Source organism: Anabrus simplex, chromosome 13 (genome assembly GCF_040414725.1).
Source record: "Anabrus simplex isolate iqAnaSimp1 chromosome 13, ASM4041472v1, whole genome shotgun sequence".
NCBI classification, from domain to species: Eukaryota; Metazoa; Arthropoda; class Insecta; order Orthoptera; family Tettigoniidae; genus Anabrus; species Anabrus simplex.
This window is the reverse complement of record NC_090277.1, coordinates 38,530,965-38,555,210: the sequence shown is the minus strand read 5'-3', so window position 1 is coordinate 38,555,210 and position 24,246 is coordinate 38,530,965. Positions and strand designations below refer to the sequence as shown.

The following is a 24,246-nucleotide window of genomic DNA, read 5'->3' as shown; positions in this document are numbered from 1 at the left end:
TGACTTTTCCGTGAGTCCCTTCTAGTTCACTTGGCGCCAGTTTGATGTTTGTAATGAATTTCGTTCTCTCAAAGGAGATTTGGAGGCTCGCCTTTGCAGCTTGTGTTTGAAGCTGGTTGATCTGCTTCGTGGCCACATCCAAGGAATCAGCGAAAACAGCGAGATCGTCTGCAAATGCTAGACAGTCAATTGAAAGGCTCTTGTTCTTGTGGCCTAGTCTGACTCCGCTTTCGACTCCTTCATAACTCATTTCCCTGCGTCATTCACGGATCACTTTCTCAAGAACGCAGTTGAACAACAGAGATGAGAGACCATCTCCCTGCCTAACTCCTGTTCGTATTTCAAAGGTATCTGAAGTCTCTCCTCTAAACTTCACTTTTGAGATGATGTTGGCGAGAGTCTGTTGGATGATCACTCTTGTTTTACCGTCCAAATCAAATTCCTTTACGATCTGAAGTAGGGTAGTTCTATCAATTGAATCATAGGTCTTCTTAAAGTCGATGAACGTTACTACAAAAGGCTTGCTCCTTAGTATAAAATATGAAAGGACAGATTTCAAATTCATAATCTGCTCCACATATGACCGTACTTTCCTGAAACCTCCTTGGTAATCACCCAGCTCCAGATCTAGCTGTTCTTCTGCCCTGATTTGAAGAGCTTTCGAGAGAATTTTGTAGGTTATAAGTAGGATTGAGATGCCGCGATAGTTGTTAACATCCGACTTGACGCCTTTCTTATGAAGTGGGTGGATTAGGGCAGATGTCCAGTCACTTGGAAGTCTTTCAGTATTTCAGATTTCATGTATGATCCGTTAATTTCTCCACTGCATTGTCACTAGCAAACTTCCACAATTCAGCTATTATCGAATATTCACCCGGCGCTTCATTATTCTTCAAGGATTGGATAATCTGTCTGACTTCCTCTTTTGTAGGTGGAGCTGAATCTCGGTGGACTGTTGTTTTATCTTCAAATGTGAATCTGGACATTGGGGCCTCGCAGTTAAGAAGGGATTCGAAGTATTTTGCAAGGATCCGACAGTTTTCCTTGTCGTTATGGGCTTGTTTTCCATTGGAATCTCTGAACTGTAGGCTCGGTGGGTCGTATTTCCTCAAGTTGCTTTTAAATGTTTTATAAAAGTCGCGTGTATTGTTCTTCTTGAAATCCTGCTCAATTTGATCCAGCTGGTGTTTATCAAAAACACGTTTAACGCTGCGGATGGTTTTTGGTGCACACTTTCTCTCATTCAAGAAGTTTGTCCAGTTTACTTGGTTCTTTAGCGAGTTCCATTTCTGCCAGGCGAACTGTCTTTGCCTTATCGCTGCATCGCATTCACTGTTCCACCAAGCATGCTTCCTGGGCTTAGTAAGCTGAACCATCTCTTTAGCTGTTTTCACTAGGGCCTCGCGCAGTTGTTCCCAGTTCTCTGCATCCACCGATTGTAGTTTCTGAGTGAACTCATGGTTAGATCGTAGTTTTTCTCTATCAAATCTTTCAATCCTTTTGGCTTAAACTTTCCTTGTGTTTCTCGGGAGCAGTTTGATTTTTATCTTGGATAGATAGTGATCTGAGTCCAGTTTTGCTTGTCTTAGAACTTTCACATTCTGAATTTCTCTTTGAGCCTTCCGTGCGATCGCGACATGATCAGTCTGGAATTCACCAAGGTGATAATTTGGGGATTTCCAGGTCTTCTGTTTCTTGGGCAGGTGTTTAAAAACAGTAGACTTCATTACGAGGTTAAATGCCTTACACAGCTCTATTAGCCTTTCTCCGTTACGATTTGTTCGCTGGTGAGCAGGATAGTTTCGAACGATGTTTCGGAACTTTCTCTCTTTGCCTACATAGGCATTGAAATCTCCAAGCACGATTATGGTATGTTTGTCTGGAATCTTGGATAAAATCTCCTCAAGTTCTTCCCAGAATCTGTCGGTTCCCTCTCTTATTCGCTTGGTTGATCGGCGCATGAACGTTCACAATTGTATACATTGTGTTTGTGCTTCGAAAGGACAGAGTCAAGACTCTGCTATTCACAGAGGTGAAATTCGTTATTGAGTCCAGAATCATTTTGCTGACTACAAATCCTGTGCCGAGGTGGGGGACAGCTTGTATGACACGTTTACCAGGTTTACCCTTGAAGATCCTGTAACCTTCAGATTCAAAGGCCTGCTCATTTGTAGGCCTAAATCTCGTTTCCTGAATTGCTGCAATCAAAATTTGCTGTTCCGATAGGATATCTGTGAGCTGTTTCAGTTTTCCTACCTTCTGGAGAGAATTGGCATTATTATTATTATTATTATTATTATTATTATTATTATTATTATTATTATTATTATTATTATTATTATTATTATTATTATTATTATTATTATTATTCCAGGAATTTTGTGGATCACAGAGTTGTAAGAAAGTGGTAGGCTGAATGGATGGACAAGGAAACTGACAAGAGCTTAATTTAATGCACTAAATTTTGAAATTTTATTCCTTCCTTCTTGTTTTTCTTATTTAAAATTTGGTAAACAGAAGATCTGAATAAACAATAACAATACAATACTGAGCTCATTAGCTCCAACAACAATGACTTAAAGTCCAAAATCAGGTACAAAAGTAGAGAGAATTATCAGCATGATAATATATGAGGGATGAGTATTATATCTCTGAAACAGGTACACTATTTTATAAGAGCAAGTTTGCTTCATTAACTTCCATAGCCTAAGAGTCTGACACCAAGCTCGATAGCTGCAGTCTCTTAAGTGCGGCCAGTGTCCAGTATTCGGGAGATAGTGGGTTCGAACCCCACTGTCGGCAGCCCTGAAGATGGTTTTCCATGGTTTCCCATTTTCACAACAGGCAAATGCTGGGGGCTGTACCTTAATTAATGCCATGGCGCTTCCTTTCCCACTCCTAGCCCCTCCGGTCCCATCATCGCCATAAGACAACCCATCGGGCGATGCGTCCGGTATGACGGAGCCTAGGCAAAACCCAGCTGAGCGCCTGATTGTCAGTCTCCAATTCAAATTTAACGTGCTCATGGAAAGATAGAATTTTTCTAAGGCAAATAGGACGTCCAGTCCTTTTAACTCATAGTACTTGGCCTACTTAGGTGACAAGGCTCTAGATGTATAGGCAATTGACCTCCTTCCGAGTTCATATTCCTGAATAAGTACCGCCGCGACCGCAGATGAAGGGGTGTCTGTCTGTAAAATTAACTTCTTTCAGAAATCTGGTGTTAACAAGCCCAGGGCATTTCACAGAGCTAATTTCAGATCCTCAATCGCAGGTTGCTGCGACGGCCCCAGTTCAAACTTGACACCTTTCTTGCAGAGAAGGTGTAGGTGTGATGCCCAATTAGCGAAGTTTAGGAATTCACCATATTGATGAATCTGGCAACTCCTTTAATATCTTTGGGAGGCTTGAAGTTACGGATTGCGTGAGTTCTGGAATGATCGACCGAAACTCCACCAGGGAACACAATATGCCCCAAGAAAGGCACCTTTGACAACTTGACCGTCAATCCAGCTTTACGAAGGCGTTTCAGGCTTCCTCTAGTTGAGCGAAGTTTTCTTCAAAGGTCTAGAAGAAAATAACATCATACAGATAATAGTACAGATATTCAAATTTAATATCGGTGAAGAACCTAGTAACCTAGTAAGAACCCCCTCATCCGTAAGGAGCCCGGAAGGCATCCAGTTGTTTTCATACAGGTTCCATTCAGTAGGGAAAGCAGTCAGATATTTCGATTCTTCCGCCAGAGGTATCTGGTGAGAGGTTGTGAGTATTTTATATTTTAATTCCCCAACTCCCTCCGGACCTCATGGCAGAGTCGAGTGGGGGTCTAGGTATGGAGGAGGAAGCTATTGAAGTGGAGAGTCGGGAGTTCTCGATGGAAAACACGTTGGTGATCCCTGCACCAACCCCACCTAATAGTAACAATGCTCCATCTAACAATGTTGATTTATTTTCCTTAAAACCGGAAACACAGATTTATGATGATAAACATACAGGACCCTATTTTGTCTTCGTGGAGGCACTGGATGCCAGTAAGAAATTGGGAAGCATACATCCCATGGCGTTAGGGAAAATTTTTTATGATAGAAAATTTGAGGGTGTCACTCAAATTGCTAGGCGTGGTCGCCAGAGGATACAGATTGAATTCCAGAATAGACATAAAGCTAACCAATTCCTCACCAACCCGGTCCTAAAGGAAAAGCATCTGAAAGCATTTATCCCTTCAGCGGCTTTATATAAGATTGGCGTGATCCGTGGTGTTGATAAGGATTTGTCAGTGGAGGAAATATGTAAGGTAGCTGAATCGACCACCCCCATTGTGGGAGCTCAGCGCATGAAACGCCGTTCAGTTCAGGAGGGCAAGGTTCTTTATATTCCAACGGGCACCATTAAACTAACGTTTCAAAGTCAGACTTTACCTGCTTTCATTTAAATTTATCGCATGCGTACTCCGGTGGAACCATTTGTTTTCCCACCAACGATCTGCCGGCGATATCAACGATATGGCCGTACTAGAAAAACTGTAGAGCTCAAAACCCGAGATGCGCTAATTGCGCCCATGAGCATGAATCAACCGAATGTCAGAACTCGACATAACTCTGTCTCAATTGTTCAGGGGAACATTCAGTCGGATCGCTGCAATGTCCGGAACATAAGAGACAACAGGAACTGAAGAAAAAGCAGGCCTTGGAAGTCGCGACTTTCTCCTCAGATTCCTTTTTCACTCCGAACAACAATAGATTCAGCCCACTTTTATCTCTACACCAATTACCTCCTCTCCCGAGTGCTCCTCATGTTGTTCAACCTCAACTGCCTAGGAAATGTAAATTTACGGCGGTAGTTTCATCACCACCACCGCGTCAGGATCGGTCGCCAGGTTTTGATGTTCAGGGATATCGTGAACTCCTAAAAATGCCCCCTTCGGTCCCACCTAAACCAGCTCCTATAGCCTCTGTATCCGAGAAGATTCCTTCCAAACAGGTTGAGTCGACTGGGACGTCACAGCCAGAAAGGTCCCGGGTTTCGAACCGGCTTGTGGACGCCATTCCACAAATATCCGGCAAACTATCTGCGTATGCTAGAGCAGCTGAAAACGACCCACGATGGTAAAAAATGCTCCTCACGTTCCATGATGAAATTCTGGTACTCCTAAATAACTTAGCAGCTTCCCTTTCAGTAAAGGATAAGTCGCCCAAAGTAGGCAAGTAATATCGTTACCCAATCATACGACCTCCTTCCGTTACTTGCTTTTTCTATCCGCATATACTTTTGCATAATCTATTCGCGTTATACTTTTATTTGACGTGTTGGATACTAGATCCTACGCAAAATACGCTAGTTGCCTTCTCGAATTTTCTTTAGGTTAACCAAATATTCCTGTAGGTTATGTCCCTTTCTATCCCCTTTAAGTGTTGACCCGGTCTTGTATGTGATTGGTAGAAAGTCGCCAAGTTTCGGTCGCTATGGCGTGAAGCTTAGTACCTTGTGTCCTTGTGTTTTTCCTGTGTTGTAGGTGTATCGTTACATTCCATATTCCCTCCTTACGCTTTATTACTTTGTTCTCCGCCGCCTCCATGTTTTGTGTTGGATTATAGGAAACGTGGCTGGGTATACTGCTCCCAAGCGAAGCCCATTAAATTATCAAGACAAGACAAGACAAGACAAGACAAGACAGACAGAAATGGCAGCATGGTGAGCACTGAGTTGTGTTACTGATGAGGAAATACCGTATTTGCAGGATGAGTGTGTTGGTTTAGGTGGTTAAACCGATGAATGTGATAGGTACAGCAGTGGTGGTAGTGATTTTGAAATATAATTTGAAAGATTTGAAGATAAGGAGTGTTAACTGCAGGAAGATGTTGGACCTCCGCCAGCGAAGATTTCTCAATGAATTATTCATGTTCCGGTACAGTTGTCTAATAATTTGAATTATATCATTCCCGATCCCTTCACTGAAAATCAAGGTGCTTTCCAAAACTTACTTGTAAGATTAAGTGTGTTGGACTAATTTTCAATGTAATTTGGAGAGGAAAATTGTTTTCAACTTTTGGCAGACAATACAAACCAGTACGAAAAAATAAAGCAACAAAATAAAGTGGATAGAAGTGGGAGCCTAGAAGTATATAATTTATATTATAATGAAAATAAAATTTTCTAAAATAAATATGCGGTTAGAAAAAAAAATTGAACTATGAGTAAGGTTTCTCCGGTTGTTCAAATCACCCACTATAAATTTTCCAAATTATTTTAATTTGTCACAATTAAACTGCCCAATTTAGGTTAGTGAAATTTTCATTTCCCTTTGCCACAGTGTTACATGCATTTCTCGTAAGAATTACAGGTATATAAGAGTAGTAGTTTTATAATTACTACTCTACAGATCTGAAAAACAAAAAAGATGCCTGGATACTTGCATTTGAGTAGCCTCAAAGATCCGAGGAAGAGTGTTAAAGTCCCCTGACAGTTACTCTGACATCCTACTCCAGTATCTCCAGAAATGTATCTTCCTCTTTGCGTCCAATCTGGGATGTATACACTTTGATGCTGGAATGGAGACAAAGCAGGACTTCATTAAGATAAGTTCCAAATTTCAAATCCCTAGGTGCTTGGACAGAAATAAACATTAATATTTCCAAATATTGAGTGCGATTTCATAGAATCTTAGGATGTTCTTTTAAGAACAAAATATGTCATTCTCTGTTTGAGATTATATTTTCATTCCTTGTTTATTAGTGAATTAATTTTTTAAAGGTATGTCATAGAGTTCTCCAGCATATCTACGAAACCTCTTCAGCCTTCGTGAACATCAATGTGCCAACCACGGATTTTCCCATTCAAAGAGGTGCTAAGCAAGGCGACCACATATCTCCCAAGCTCTTCTCTGCAGTATTAGAAATGGCCATGTCAAAAATCAACTGGCAAAGCACAGGGGGAAAGGCTGAACAATTTAAGTTTTGCAGACGACATTACACTTTTGGCCAACGACATCGATGAACTACAAACTGTAATACAAGATCTTGTCTCAGCCTGTCAGAAACTGGGACTATCCATGAACCTTTCTAAAACCAAAGTAATGCTCAACAAATGGGCCCCATCAGGAAAGCTGCATGTGAGAAACACCACATTACAACAGGTCAATGAATTTGTCTATCTTGGGCAACTTGTAAACATGAAAGGGGACTTAAGACCGGAAATCTTCCGACGTATCAAACTAGGATGGCAAGCCTACGGAAGAAATTATTCAGTCTTCAAATCCAACATGCCACCCCACCTAAAGAAGATAGTCTTTGACCAGAGTGTTCTCCCCGTACTGACTTACGGTTGTGAAACCTGGACATTGAGCGAGTTTGTTAAGCAAAAACTCAGAACAACCCAAAGAGCTATGGAACGGTTCATGCTAGGCTTGACAAAGAAAGACAGGAAGAGAGGAGATTACATCAGGTCAGTCACAAAGGTCAGTGACATTTTAGAAAGGGTGTTTACCCTAAAATGGCAGTGGGCAGGCCATGTTGCTCGGAGAACTGATGGTAGGTGGACAAAGCTTGTGCTTGAGTGGTGTCCGAAAGATCATCTCAGACCAAGGGGAAGTCCACCGGACAGATGGGATAAAGACATCCGGAAGATTACTGGGATCAATTGGCAGAACATCGCTCAAGACCGTCCCAGATGGAGAGACCTCATGAAAACCTACCTTGCTTCGGATTTAAAGAGGCCACATAGTGAAAACGACTGAATATGGCTGATAGTGATAGTGATGTCATAGTGTAATATCTTTATTGAAATCGTGTGTTTGACAGGCTTAAAAGCTTTTAAGTTACATTTGGATGAAATCCTTCACTCCATTCTCTATACTTAACTGTATCATTTTTATTTTATCACTTATCTAGTCCTCTTTACTTTTATACTTATATTGTTTGTTATTCTGACCTCTCCATTATGTCCTCCACTCCAGTAGAGAGTGTATCCCTTCTTCAAGTCTTCTTTCCTTTTCCTCTCCACTTATGCTCACTCAATCTTATATTTTCCTTCTCCATGAAATCAATCACTTGTTCTTACTTTCCAGTCAGTGACATGAGGTTGATTATTGCCACCATCATAATGTTCTCTACTGGTCGCCCACCTTTCACAGTTCCCTGGCATAAGGACTGCACATCACTCTCAGGGGATGACCTGATCTTTCTGTGGCTGATTTAAAAGTCCCATTTTCATTTTAGGCAGTTATTATGTTGGGGTCACCACTTCCAAAGGCATTTCAGAGCTTCTGCCAGCAGGTAATAAGGCCTCCCCTAACTTGGGATCTGATGTTACTCAGTGGATTCCAGTGTCATTTCCTATACTGAGGGGACCATCGCCTCATTTAAGGAAGCTCGTCCATCCCTCATGCCGTTGGTCACCTTAAGGGATCGAGTTATAGGCTTGTTCCAAGAATTAGCAGTCCATACGACCACTTCCAGCAACTCAACTTCCATCTTATCAATGTTTCCCTCGCCTTCTTCCATGCCTAAGATTTGAGGTGAAATAATTTTTTGCCTATGGTTGCTTTTCTATGTTGTTAACATGACCCGATCCATTGCCTGTCATAATGAATACACATGACAATAGTTCAACTTGCAGCTCTTCACTGTCAGAGTATGATCAGGCTTTGACAAAGATGAAATGTAATTTTAATAGCATTTTTTTTCTTTTAAATCCTTTCCTCCAAAGAAACAAACTGTTCATGAATCCAGTCCTTGAAAATTACACCATCCATCTATCCATGGATTTGACTGGCTTCAGTACCAAACAGGCAGGTCATGAGAAGTGCTGTTCTTACCTGTGCACCTTTGTACATTTTTAAATGCACAAGGATTTTTTTTTACTTCCATGTAAGAGTACTTTCAACATATGTTTGCTTCTAGCTAGGACTGTAAATCTCTGTTTACTTCCTTTGTAGCCTGGGGCAGACTTTTCATCCCTGTATGCAAGAGCATTCAAAGGCAACATTTGACAATTCAGACTGAATTACGTGATCAGAATTGTAAATTCAATCTCAAGACGCCCTTCCTTCTACCAGCCCGTGAAAATTCTCCTTGAATTTATGAGAATACCTTCCATGAAAGCAGAAATCTTTTCTCCACAAACGCTCAGCTGCCTGATCCCACAGCAATTTTCTTTTTTTTTCTTTTTTTTACATGTCCAGCCAGCCAGTGTTTGCAGTAAATTCAGGCTCTCTTTTGTCATTAAATTCCTCATACAATGTGAGGATTCTCTTCTGCAGATTGAGTCCTGTAATTGGTGATCATTTTCCCCCTCTTGCACATAACAGATTTACAGAGACTCACTCACTATTTTGTATTTGCCTCCTGTAATACCTTTTGTTTGTTTAAAGAACCCCTTTCTATGCATCAGGCCTCCACCTCCAAGAGCTTTTCCCCAGCCTCATTTCACTGCCCACCTTATACCTAAATATTTTGCACATTTATTTATATTCCTCCACTTTATCTAGTTACTTCAGTAAATTTAATTTCACCTCCATTGTCACATTGTCATGTTTTCTCTTTTTTTAGACCTAATGTTTTAACTGAACTTACAATACATGCTTCTATAAATCGTTTCTGCACCTTGTCTCTGTTTATCCAAGTCAAAATTCTGCAGAAAACTGAAACAAGTAGGGTCAGGAAAAACTATTAAAATATTATAATCTTCTTTTGTTGCTCAACGGATGGCTCTCAAAATAGAAGGGCGAGTTGAGAGAAAAGCGCCAGTTTGCTTGACCTTCAACAATCTGTATTTGCAAACCCTGTTAGTGTTGTTGGCATTTCAAAGGATCAATTGAAATATTATTCAGAACTGTACCTGCATGGTTAGAATTATGAATGCAGCTGCAAGATAAACTGTTTGGGCAAAAGTAACCATAGCAATTTGTGAAAATAGAAAGCAATACAAATTCACAACAGCATAAATGGTTTTAATCATTTGATGTTATTTATGAAACATTCATGCATGACAGAGGTCCAATAGACTCTCACAAATAGTGCCGCTTCTTTCAGGAACCTTTGCCTCTCAAGTATCAACTGCAAAAATATTCATTACCAGGATTGTTTGGTATGAAATGACAACATTCCTTTAGCCGTAGTCTTGTGCCAGACAAATGCTGGGGCTGCACCTTAAATAAGGCCACGGTTGCTTCCCTCCCTCTTCTAGCCCTTTCCTGTTCCATCGTCGCCTTAAGACCTATCTGTGTCCGTGCAATGTAAAACAACTTGCAACTTGCTAGTCTTGTGACTCATCTACTAATTAAAATCCACAGCCTGTTTCCAGTCACTTGACCAGGTCAGGAATGGAATGAATGAAGCCCCAATCTAGCAGCGAGGATAGGAATAGTGCTGGCTGCCGAAGCCTGTCACATTCTTTTGGGGCAATTATTAATGACTGACAGATGAAATGAAATGATATTGGAGAGTGTTGCTGCAATGAAAGGTGACAGAGAAAATTGGAGTATCCAGGGAAAAATCTGTCCTGCCTCTGCTTTGTGCAGCACAAATGTCATATGGAGTGACCAGGATTTGAAACACGGAACCCAGTGGTGAGACGCCGGCATGCTGCCGTGTGAACCACGGAGGCACTGATTCATGTATGAGTACAAAATAAAAACAGAATATAGGCTTAATTTACGATCACAGATGGGTGATGATTTCAGTGGAATCATGCGTTATTGTGTGATGAGATTCACAACTGCACTGTGACCTATACAGTATCTATATTGACAGTTCATGGCAATACTATAGTAACTAGCATTTTTTACATTTTATATTAACGCAAATTAAAGTTCCTGTGTATGCCAGAAATCACTATTGCCTAGAACATTAACAACCATAATTCATGGTGTTTTCTGGGATACACAACCTTTTAATTTGCTTTAATATAAGATGTGAAAAATGGTAGTCATTATAGTATTGTTCTGATTGACCATGGCCTTAATTAAGGTACAGCCCCAGCATTTGCCGGGTGTGAAAGTGGGAAACCCCGTAAAACCATCTTCAGGCCTGCCAACAGTGGGGTTCGGACCCACTATCTCCCGGATGCGAGCTCACAGCTGCGCGCTCCTAACCGCTCGGCCAACTCCCCCGGTGTTTTGTAAGGTAGGTAGTGTCTTCGTTTGCCCCTCGGCTTACATCACCCTTTGTACCGTACTTCAGGATGGTGTTCCTCACATAGTGGTACCAATGACAGGTAAACACCAGATCCGTGGTTCCCTCGAAACGCAAACCCATTATGTTCCTCACATCGTTGTACAAATCTCAGGGACTCGTACTATACCTTGGAGTTCCTCACATAGTGGGTACTAATCACAGGGACCCGTACGATCCTGTGTTGTTCCTCATATAGTGGAACTAATGACAGGTAAAACCCAGACCCGTGGTTTTCGTAGAAACACGAACCCATGGTGTTTCTCACATAGTTGTAAGAATCACAGGTACCCGTACTATCCGGTAGTATTCCTCGGAATGCAGGCCCATGGCATTCCTCACACAGTTGTACAAATCTCAGGGAGCCGTACTATACCATGGTGTTCTTCACATAGTGAATACTACTCACAGATAAAAACCAGGCCCGTTTTGTTCCTTGGAATGCATACCCATGGTGTTCCTCACATACTGCTAGTAATCACAGGCACCCGTACCATACCGTGGTGTTCCTAACGTAGTGGCTATTAATCACAGGGACCCATACAATCCCATGGTGTTCCTCACACAGGGGTACTAATGACAGGTAAACACCAGACCCATTGTGTTCCTTGGAACGGAAACCCATGGTGTTCCTCACATAGTGGTACTAATCACAGGGACCCATACTATCCGGTGGTATTCCTTGGAATGCAAGCCCATGGTGTTCCTCACAAATCTTAGGGACCCGTACTATACCATGGTGTTCTTCACATAGTGAGTACTAATCACAGGGACCCGTACCATACCGTGGTGTTCCTAACGTAGTGGTTTTAATCACAGGGACCTATACAATCCCATGGTGTTCCTCACACAGGGGTACTGATGATAGGTAAACACCAGACCCAATTTGTTCCTTGGAGCGGAAACCCATGGTGTTCCTCACATAGTGGTACTAATCACAGGGACCCATACTATCCGGTGGTATTCCTCGGAATGCAAGCCCATGGTGTTCCTGACATAGTTATACAAATCTCAGGGACCCGTACTATACCGTGGTGTTCCTCACATAGTGGATACTAATCACAGGTAAACCCCAGACCCATGCTGTTCCTTGGATAGCAAACCCATGGTGTTCCTTACATAGTTGTACAAAATCTCAGGGATCCGTACTATCCTGTGGTGTTCCTCACATAGTGGGCACTAATGACAGATAAACCCCAGGTCCATGGTGTTCCTAACATAGTTGTACAAATATCTGGGACCTGTACTATCCCGTGGTGTTTCTCACAGAGATATTACTAATGACAGGTAAACCCCAGGCCCGTGGTGTTCCTCAGAACGAAAACCTATGATGTTCCACACATACTGATAATAATTATAGGGACCCGTAATATCCCGTGCTGTTCCTCACATAGTGGGTACTAATCACAAGGACCCATACTATCCCATGGTGTTCCTCACATAGTGGGTACTAATCACAGGTAAACCCCAGACCCATGCTGTTCCTCGGAACGCAATACCACGGTGTTCTTCAAATAGTTGTGCAAGTGTCAGGGACCCGTACTATCCCATAGTGTTCCTCACATAGTTGTGCAAATCTCTGGGACACGTACTAACCCGTGGTGTTCCTTGAACGCAAACCCATGGTGTTCCTTACATAGTTGTATATATCTCAGGGACCCGTACTATCCCGTGGTGTTCCTCACATAGTTGTGCAAATCTCTGTGACCAGTACAATCCCGTGGTGTTCCTCACATAGTTGTACATATCTCAGGGACCCGTACTATCCCGTGGAGTTCCTCGGAATACGGACCCATGATGTTCCTTACATAGGTTGTACACATCTCAGGGACCTGTACTACCCCGTGGTGTTCCTCGGAACGCGAACCCATAATGTCCACAACCAGATGCTGAAACACCCGAGCGAGGATAGCCTCTTTTTATATCCCTGGGATTCTCCAACCGAATCTGTGGAAAGGGTTAGCCTCCGTCATATTTTTGGGTACTGTAAACCCATAGTGATCCTCCAACAGAAACATGGTATTCTGCATTTTGAGATACTAATCACAAGGATAAAGGAACTAAGCACATGCAGTTTGGTTCAAAATTGAGCACCCCTTGGTCTCGTCCCCCACCTACAGTCGTTTGTATGATTTGTCCTCGAGAGCTCTTTTATTTCGCTCAAGTCGGCCGGCAAATCAGTTAGGACCCATCTACCCGCTACCTGGGACGCAGTACGTGAAAGTAACACCTCCCCTCCTGCTATGACAGCATAGTAGGATCGTGGTTAATCTGCCGTAATCTGATGTCGTCCATCCCTCCTGGCTTACCGCTCTTACAACTCTCAATGTCTGCCAAGCAGAAGAGCCGCATTAGATGACTAGACTCTAATTCTACTGACCGTAAAATTCTGATGGTGAGGTTTACCATTTTCCACGAGATGGCGGGCAGTCTGTTTGGCTGTTACATTAGCATGACCCTCTCTACCTGTTGGATCATAACTTAGACGCTTAAGAAACCTCCAAGCTTTCTGGCTACTCTTCCTTAGATCAGTCCCTTCAATCGCTTCTGTTATTAGATATCGCTTTTAAGAAATCTCTCCCAGCTTGGACGGTATCGGAGCTCAAAGGATCATTGTCAAAGAGATCATGATAGTTTCTCAGTATTTCACTAGTTTCTGTATATAGTGTGCAACCTCAGGGAACTGAGATACGAGAACAATGCTTCACGATATTTACATAATCATCATATGATTCAGGAAACAGCACTATATTTAGGATGATCTCGTCCAGTGAAATTGTACATTTCACCCAATCAGCCTTCTTAAAATGATATGTTTTTCAAAATGGAGCTCAGATTCTAATGATTTTAAGATAATACGTATAGAACTAAGACAAGGCCACAGAACTAGTTGCTAATAGAGGATTGTGGTGGCGTTTAGTAAATGCACAGAGGGTCACAGAATGAACGCCGGAAGCTACAACAGTCTGTAATGAATATTATAACCGTTCAATGGCATGTGAGTCAGTGGTTGAGCCATTGAAGGTTATACTAAGCAAAAAAGGTCAACCGGATTTACTCGGATAATACGTCCAGCATCCGCAGATCAAGTTATAATACATCCAGTTGTATCAAATACCCGGTATAACTCGCTCATTCAAATAAGAAATTGGATGGATATAAACTATAAACGGAAATTCATAAGCTCAGAACCCCGTGGTCACCGGCGGCTTACGGTCGTGAAATGTTAGTTAATATGTAAGAAGAAGTTAGCAAAAAAGTCTACATTTTAAACAGCATGGATAGCAAGTCTACCACATGATACTCAGGTCCAGTAATAACGCGGCGGAGGCCATGACTGGACGTTATAGGTCAAATGATCAAGAAGGCGCTGAAGAAATAAATCGATTGCTTACGTCATGAAGACAAACATATGGTAAAGTGTTCCTTTGCGCATCTGTCTAATCAGACGAGATGGTATTATCAAAATTAATTTCCTCAAATGTCAAAAACATATGGAAGAGAAATTACAAGTTAACGAACTTAGCCTAGGATATGAAACGTGGACCGATATTATTAATATAACAATTCTAAAAAGAACTTATGTTTTTTATGAACAATTGTATTAAATGAGAAATATCTGAGACAGAAGGTTGATCTTATGGCTGTGCACGCATTTTGATAAGGAGTATTTGGAATAATAGGATTCAAAGGCCAGTATGTAATGTCCTGTACAATTCTTATGTATGAGCCTGCAGGCTCGTTGGAATTAATTGAAATAAATGAATGAACGAATGAATGAAAGGAAATGTTTAGACATATTAAGGATATAATTACATTGCAGTATAACGATTCCGCATTTGTTGTTAAATAAGGCGAGTTTCCAAGAATAATAGTGGGAAATTATACAATGCCTATATCACTATGCTAACTGTATTTTATGTTTCAGGTCCTTGGAATCATAATGTATAAAGACTATTCCTGCGATGTGGTGATGAAATCATATATGAAGGCCTAAAATATTTAGCGTCCTAACAGGCCCGGGAGATGATGCTGAAATGAATGCCAAACCATGATCATGGAACGAAGGAAAGGATTGAGAGCAGTATCACCTGACGTTCATTGATGAATATCCATGATTTCATTTTCTTTTCTCTATCTTGTAGTTGCATAGTGGTAGTGTAGAGTTATGTTATTTTCATGATGAAGTGATATTGAAACAGCTTGAGTGACCTAAAGCGATCGTCATAAATGCCTTGTTGTACTCGTGATTACGGTTAAGTCTGATGCGAAGATATTCAGATCACTTGTCCTATGCGATATCTAACTCGTAGAATGCGTACTTTGCCGTGAATTACTCGGAATTTCTCTATGTTTACTGCAAATAAAAGGAGGCGTTGTCTTCGCAGTTTAAACCATACGAGCACTGCATGAATATTTTGTAAGGTGATGCGATGTAATGTCTATTTTAAGAAGGTTTTCCTGTGATTGTATCATGTGCGTATATTGTGCAGTTGTGTATATTAGGTAATATTGATGCCGTGATGATTGTGATATATTGGTAATGATTATAAGGTTCTTCGGACAGATGCTTGAGATTTTCTTGGGGTAAGCAATTTTATTTATGTGTTATGCGCTCGAATTGTGGTAAATAATATGAGGATAGTGTCGTCGAAAGTGTTTAATAATGAAATAATGTTGTTATAATAAAAGGCTTCCTTGAGAATAGGCATTATGAATCACAATGATTAAGTTTCGGGATTTTCAATGAACTTAGGAGTGAGAAGTGGATTTTAGCATCCATCATCCGAGATAGGCAAGCGTTAAGTATGTTATTAGTGTGCTGTGTGACATGTCCGAAGGTTATGAGTAGATTGGCTAGCGTATGATCGAGACATTATTTTACGGCATGATATGATACGGATATCCAATATATTTTGATCAAATAATGAGAGACAAGAGGTCTTCGACGTTGAATGAACATAATATGGATAAGGTAGGATGTCATATTGACCAATTTATCATCACCTAGTGTAATGTAGTTTGTGTTATCTATGTAGTTGCTTGTAGAGTGAAATTCTGTAGATAGTGGAACTTCACGACTCTCTTTCAGGAGGACAGTTCGGGTGAAACCAGATGCCATTAATCATTTTTTAGATGTTGTTGATTATGTAGTATCAGTTAGACATTGTGAGTCATTTTTAGGTGGTGAACGTGAGGTCCTGGCGCATGCTGTTTTATTTTAATTGAATCATTGATGAGTCCAACCATTATATATTTTAAATATTGGATGATCGCATTTTAGGATGGTCATGCTGATGACAGATCACTGTTGGGAAACTCAAGTTGATTAGCACTTAGGCAATTTATGAAAAGAGCGATAGATTGATAGGGCATTGAATATGATATCTTCGGTAAAATGAATGATGGAAATAAGTGAAGTATTTTTATTTATGGGCGGACAGATAACAATAATAATAATAATAATGAATCATTTTTTCTGAATGAGAATAAGCCTTCATCAAGTTCCATATTTGTTTTCATCAAGGTAGGGTTTCAGTTAAAATTAAAATTTTATTGATGGAATTATATAAATATCAGCCAACAAAGATTTTAATTTCACTCATCTGGCTATTTTCCAATCATCTTACGATGTAAAAATTGTTGTAATAGCTTAATAATTATAATTTTATTAAACTGGAAAGATCCTTCCAAGAAACTAACATTTGATATCTTCTTATTTTAAATGAGGTATATTTAGTCTTGCATAGTTTATTGACAATCATGTATTACGATAATGAGAATTTAGCGTTAAGTGCCAGTAGAACTGCATAGATTTTCTTCGAATGTCCATGCCCTGAGTGGAGACTTATGCATCAGCGTTGACTCCGGCCGAGGCTTAACTAAAACATCTGTGAACCCTCAATATCCCCGGGCAATGGACGGTTAAAACATATATGTATGAATAGGAACTGTCTGTGGTCAGATTGCAGCAGATATCTGGATATAACAGAACGATGAAGGATTAGATATGTGCTAGCTTACGCAGATACTGTAAGTTAATATCTGGATTATACCCATACCTCCAACCTGCACTGTTGAATGATGCTGGAAGTTTGTTAGCATACTGTAGAATTAGATCACACGAATCTGCCCATTCTACCTCAGCTTATCCGCATTTGTCGGTACCTGGGTAGCCCCATGTTGTACTATGAGTTTGAAATTACCAACCACAAACTTCACATATTGATGCTGGAAGGCTCCACAAATTTAAATACAGTATCTGGTGGCTAATTAATTGAGATCTACTGTGAGAGTTTCTACGCCATCACGGGAGAGGACCTGGATGCAGGATAGCACTGAGGGCGTTCAACCATTCAACGCATGCACTTGATTTTTGGACGGCGTTGATTCTAGCTTAGGTGAGTTTCCTGAATGCATATTGTTACCGGGTGGAGATAAATATTTTGTGTGGTCTTTCAGATTCTGAGAATTAAGTCAATAATAGAAATCGAATAATCAAAATGCTAAATATTATGAAATCTTGCGTAAAATAAACCAGTAAACACATACATACAAAGGACGACGATGAGCAGAAATGGGAGCTGATAAGTGTTAAATGAAGTCTGTGAAATCCAGTAACTTCTACAATGTAGTCCGGTGTATTTTGCTATGTATAGAGCTGATTTAACCTTGTATTATTTTCGTGAAAATTTATCACAGTTTCAACCATTAACTTTTGTGCTGAGAAGACACGAGGCAAAATTTGCAATACTTGCGTGTGTCACAAGTGTCACTTTGTTATAAGAAAAATTTTGTCACATTTTCCCTCAGGATGGGACCTGAAACTTAGTGCAATTCTCATCGAATTTGTTCAGACGTAATGAGGAACATGTTTGCAGTAGAGCAGTGAAATTTAGAGGAATTTTAAGTATGTAAATTTGTGAGATTTCATGTCCACATACGTAGAATTAGTTGTGTATGCAAATTGGAAAGTTTTGGTCAACTTGTAATTGGTAAATGTCAATAATTGTACCGGAAGGTACACCCGCCCCGTGCATTTAAATGAAAGAAAATGCCATCTCAAATCTAAAGCTTGCAAAAATGAGTGCAATAAGTTTGAACTTTTGTCAACAGATGTCTCTACTACAAACCGTCTTATGTCCTTTGGTGTGAAGATGGACTGTTAAAATATTTAAGTAATTTTGTATTCCTAGTTTTCCTAAACTGAGTTGATTATTCTTTGTTTCTGGTGTGTTAAAGTTTACAACACTTCTATCTCTTCCCGCCTACTTGAGATGCTGGCCAATAGAATTTTTTAAATATTTGTTAGCCAATAAGCATTGTCTTGTATCTATTTAATTACCCAATGAAAATTGGGGACTGTGTCAGACCTCAGCCCAGAGTTTTCTGGATCCTTCCTCTCGGGTATAAAAGTTGGCACATTTTTCGGGCCAGTTGTCTTATTCATTGCTCCAGTCCAGTGTGTGGTAGTGAAGGAGGCAGGGGTGCCGCTTCCACCGGCGAAAAGTCCATCAGCTCAAGGTAATGGCAGTCCTGGTTTAATTAAGTAATAATCTTTGACGGCTAGCTCGAGGGGAATGTTTCTAATCCTAATGATGTAGCTTTAAAATGTAAATTCCAAGCTTCTAATGTAAAGTTCAGGCAAACCATAGGAACATAACTGTAATCAGGGAATGGAGAGTGTGATACCCTCTCGAATCCGCTTCAATTTGATTCAAGGTGAATATGAATTTGTAACCTTCTTCAGTTTGTAATTGGAATAACTTAAATTTTCTCTGCATCTAGTCACCTCAGTAGTATAGGCTTAGCCCCAGTATCTGCAGGCCGTCAGCCCAAATAGGGTTTTATTCAGTGAATTGTAAACTTCTAGGAGTGCAAGTGTTCACCTCCAAAATTTAGGGTCAGTAATTGAAACTCTTTTTCACAATGGCCTGGTAGAATGTGTACATTACACCCCTGTTAAGCTTTATTTCATACTTTAGACTGTTAAGCATCAAGGACTGTTAATTGGTTGTGTTAAATGTAGGTTGTGCCTTTGGTAGGATCAGACATTTCTAGAAATAGGTTCATAAGTTTAAATTATTATTGAGTGAAGTTGCTCTGGTTATGAATGTAAAGTTGAATGTTGCCTTTAGAAGGCTATAATGTTATAAAGTTCGGAGTGCAGTCTCCTAGATAAATTTCTAGAGCAAAGATGCTCTGATCATGATGTAAAAGATACTGGGAGATCCATCTCTGACTTTTTTGAATGGAGACGCAGTGCTCTTGGAGAATGTATAATTAGGGAGCTTCAAGGTCTAATCTGTTATTCGCTCTTCTAAAGTTGTTACCTAGCTTGTAAGTGAAGTTTTGGTACCTGAATTTGTAAAGTTTGTCTTTGAAAAGAAAAATGATAGCTGAGAAAGAAATATAACCATGATTTTAAAGTTTTAGATCAATCTTCTGATTGCCTCATATAGACCTATTCAGGCCCGCACCTTCTTTGACCTCTGTGATCTACACAATCCTGGTAACAATAACAATAATTTATTTATTTCTTTATTTATTTGGCATATGGCTATATTACTAGAAACAATTAATATTTACAATAATTATCTTATACTAATAACAATAATGATTGATTCCAACACACTAGTAAGTCGAAGATAGGGGAGAGTTTGATTTTAATCTATCTCAGCAGTACAACTAGGGTATTAAACATTAGAGGTTGCCTCAAGACATTTTCTGGCAAGCTACTTAATCATAAAATTCATATCAAAGGTTTGGCCTTCACAGATGGTTTAGTTATTCTGTCCAACAATAGGCAAGAATGAATTCAGTCCCTGGAAGAAATAAATGCAATGCAGCTAGAACAACTTCAAATCTCATATAAGAATACTTGATACAAGGAAGGATCTACGTAATACTTATACAAACAAAAGCTGGTAACTACGTTTGGCAAAATTCCTCAGGAAAATAATTTCAAATACTTGGGGAAATCATCCAACCATCTGCATTAAATCATGAGGCAAACAGAGAGAGATTTCTATATTACAAATAGGCCATAGAATCATATGGGTCATGCCTAGCTTTAGAATGTTGGTGAACAAATATGATTCTGCTAAAAGCCCAAGATGAGAACACCACTGCATGGACTGAAGAACAGATGAAAAACAAAGCAAGGGAAGACTGGGAAGAGAAGAAAGCACACTCATCTGCAAAATAAGTACAATCACGCTCCTTAGTTGGGCACAGCATTTTGAAATTATTATAGGTAATGGAATAAGTAATAGTTACGATCCGTGGGGTATGCTTAATTTTGTGAAAGGTCAGTCTGTGATAAATTTGACAGGAGGTGATTGCACGGGGTTCGGTCTAATGATGTTTGGGGTCGATGTTGAAGTCAGTGTCATATGGGTCTGGAGCACTTTATTTCCAAGTGAAGTGAGAAACTTTGTAACTGTCTAATTGTCTATGTAGTTATGAAACCTTGTGACTCAGTGAGGCATATTCCTAGTAGATATTCCAGAGTTAGTAAAGGAGATAATGCCAAGGTTTCTTTGTTAAAAGGCCCGAGGGAAAATCGTCAGGACATAATATTTTGAAATATGGTAAGGTCCATGGTTTCAACACTGAATAGGACCCTATATCCAGAGGGATCCTTTGTTCATCTAATAACTCTATTCATACCGGTGAAACGCATATCATATTCCACAGATCCCATTAGACTTGAGTTCTTTCATGATGGCAATACTGTTGACTGATAAATTGTCTGATAATACAGGGATTTGGACACAGATTTCTGCTGTAGTAAAGGGCCATCCGTGGCGAGATTTGTTTGCTCACTTGTAAGACAATGGAGAGCGGCAGGTATAAACCTGTTACATAACAGGTGTTCACATTTATATGAGGCAGACTCTGTTCGGAAATAGAAGGGTGTGTTACAACATTACTGATGTTAAAATAAATGGTGAGTTATTTGAATTTCAATTCTATTGCATAGGGAAATGATAGAGTGGATTCTCAGTAACAGTTCCAAACATCTGCCTTTGTACTCCAGTTTCGGTGTTTGCATAACACAGTCATAGTTCATAATCCCACTGAGCATTTAAATAATTATTTTGGTGTCAGAAGTATGTCCTTAGATATTTAGGATTTCCACTTCTTGATATGTTTGTAGTACAGCTATTTGTTAAGGATTGTCGAAGGCGTGTCCTCCAGTGGAAGCGTAGGATGGTGGTTGAAGTGCATGGAAGGGATACTTGGGATTTGCTCGACTGTGCTAGGGCCATGAAGTGATGTAGCAAGCCAACCTCCCATAGATGAGAGGTGAGTATTCCAGTCTGACAAAAAGAGTCAGTACCACAGGGTATTCCACAAGATGTAGAAGCACTCTGCCATTAGTCCATGGGATACCCATGATTTATGGCCATGTTGTTCATAGAAGTGTTGTAATATTTTGCATGTTTATATTTTAGTAGGACTATATAAGTGGAAGCCGGTCTAGAAAGCCAAGAATAATGGCCGAGAGGTTTCGTCGTGCTGAGCAGCGGTTGCTTGGTAGGCCAAGGCCCTTCAAGGGCTGTTGTGCCTTAAGTGGACGTAGTTGAAATTCGTGACAAATAATATTTAAGGGTTGCCCATGGGTAGAGTTTATGTTGGGGCGATTAAACCTTATAAAAACGATAGCATGGGTGACATCATAGTAGTAGAGGGTTTCTTTTCACAGGTTTTCATGGATTTATTTCAATCACCAACTTCAACCTGTTGTTTGGGTTCGAGATATAAATTCACACATTTAATATAAATAATACTATTTTATGTTGTGTAATGTTACACAATTAATTCACTGGCACTTGAAGTCCTCTTATTTTGGAGGTTCACTTTTGTCATATGGCACGTTCAATTAACTTCAGTAAAGGGTCATTTTTTCATCAGGCATGTTTCCTTAACCTTAAATACTAATTTTATTGGATGACAATGATAACCCAGTGATGTGAATTGGAGGTTCTCGGATTCAATTGAGAGGCCAGGTAACTCGACCTATGCTGATGGTCAGTTAGTGGACAGCTTAAATTAAAAAAGGTCTGGAGATCAATACCTGATATTTAGATGATTGAGAAATCGAAGGCATAATGCACAGTTGTTTATGGAGCTGAGCAGATTGAATTTTGTGTTTTTTCTAGTTAACCATGAAGTGGTTTTCTGTAAATAGCCCATCAGGCTTTCTTTTGTGGATATTAATTTCATCATTAAATCATCCAACCACAGCATTATATTAATGTCATTGACTGCAGACCACTGTTTATGGCCATCATATTCATTGTTTTTTGTTTGAATAAACACAGATTATGTAAGCTTTTAATTTCAGTAAGTAGGCCTTCCTTGATACCCGCTAGACATGTCTGGAAGTGACGAAGAGCCATTAATACCCCCTGAGACACAAGATTTAACAATTCATACTGAAGACCTGGAACAGGCAAATACCAGTGTGAGACAGTGAAAAGTGTTCAGTACTCGGTATATCTCTTCAACACTTGCAACGTTGAGATATAAGAGATTTTTAGTGACTTATTTGAGGTTTCATTAGAGAAAAGCGAGTGGAAAATTCTCTGTAACCCGGTAAACAAAAATGGAGAAACTTATGCACAAGTATACTGCAGCTGTTGACATACGACTCCTTACTTACGCCTCCTCGAGAACTATGTGATCTTCATGAATAGCTTTGGGCACTGAAGTTAAACTTTCAATTTGCATTCATAACAGGTTGACGGACACAGTATTATCGTACAAGAGCCGAGGGAGCAGGTACAGTTTTGAGCTTCTGGCCTGCTCATTATTAAAGGAACACACTAATGACATGTAAGAAGGGAGCACAGCTGTGCACAGCTTCAGCAACAATTTCTTCAAACACATACCCTAGGATGACTTGATTTGGCACTTCCCTTGAACTGTTTATTCAAATGTTTGAATATTTTATTCTAGTCCTTGTCATATGATTCTTCTGTGTTAATCCGGATTAATACTGATCCCCGCATCTGGACGCATCTGAGCATTACTGAGCACACTTCTACTGAAGTTCAAAAACAGAAAAAGAGTCATCCACCGCTGAGAACAAGTGGATGTCATATCTGTGATCGATGAGGAGATAACTCATGAAATGTCCTTTGCTCCTTTCATAAACACATCTGGCTTAATGTTACCTGAAAATTGTCTCAGAGAAAATGGCAAAAAGGTATGGACCCCTCTCTGCTGTACATCATGTGGTGTGCTTAAATGGTGCCGTCCTGGCTAAAGAAATTATTACTTCTCTGCTTTGTGCAATCGCAAGTGCCTGGCTACATCTCTAGAATTGGCGAAGGTCGTGTGAATTTCCGAACTCTCGAGCAGATGTTAGTGGGACGTAAAGCAAAATAACGTTATTTAATCTCCTGCCACTTAATCCCGGCGTGACGTTATGCATGTCCGCCGTCTCGCCAGTGTACTGCAGCATGCGAATGATTTGCTACAAAACACAGCTTCTCTCCAGTGTGGTTCACAATTACACGGTTAAGTTACATAATTCTTCGAACTTTTTATCGTATTACTGAACAGTCTTGACCTTAACACCTGTGTGCATTAGGATGTGAATTGTAGGATATAGCCTTTCTGGATGACGTTTTGAACTGACATTTAAGCATTGTGGCTTCTCGTCTGTATGTGTTTCGAGAGTGGAATTCTCCCTGAAAAGAGCTTAATACAAATACTGCAGAGGTGAGACTACTCGCCTGTGTGGGACTGCTCATATGCTAGTTTTACTTCTAGATGAAGAGTTTGCCACACACATTGCACCAGTACGGCTCCTCATCACTGTGTTGCGTGGCCTTTCGCCTGTATGAGACAGTACATGACGAGTTAGGTGAGATTTAGTGTTGAATGACTTGCTACAAACATCGCAACAGTACGGCCTCTCTCCTGTGTGTATTCGCATGTGATGTACTAGGTGGACTTCCTGAATGAAGGATTTCTCACAGACATTGCACCAGTATGGCCTCACTCCTGTGTGCGTCCGCATGTGAACCGTAAGACGGGCTTTCTGGATGAATGACTTACC

At 40.2% G+C, this 24,246-nt stretch overlaps 1 protein-coding gene across 1 annotated transcript in view; it reads right to left on the bottom strand.

Moving 5' to 3' along the window:
* Positions 1-6,479: 6,479 nt before the first annotated feature.
* Positions 6,480-24,246, bottom strand: part of LOC137502871 (zinc finger protein 184-like) — an 88,422-nt gene continuing 70,655 nt past the window's right edge. The window contains exon 6 of the mRNA XM_068230030.1: positions 6,480-6,607. Coding sequence (XP_068086131.1) covers positions 6,480-6,607 — 128 coding nt within the window. The remainder of the gene's footprint in view (positions 6,608-24,246) is intronic.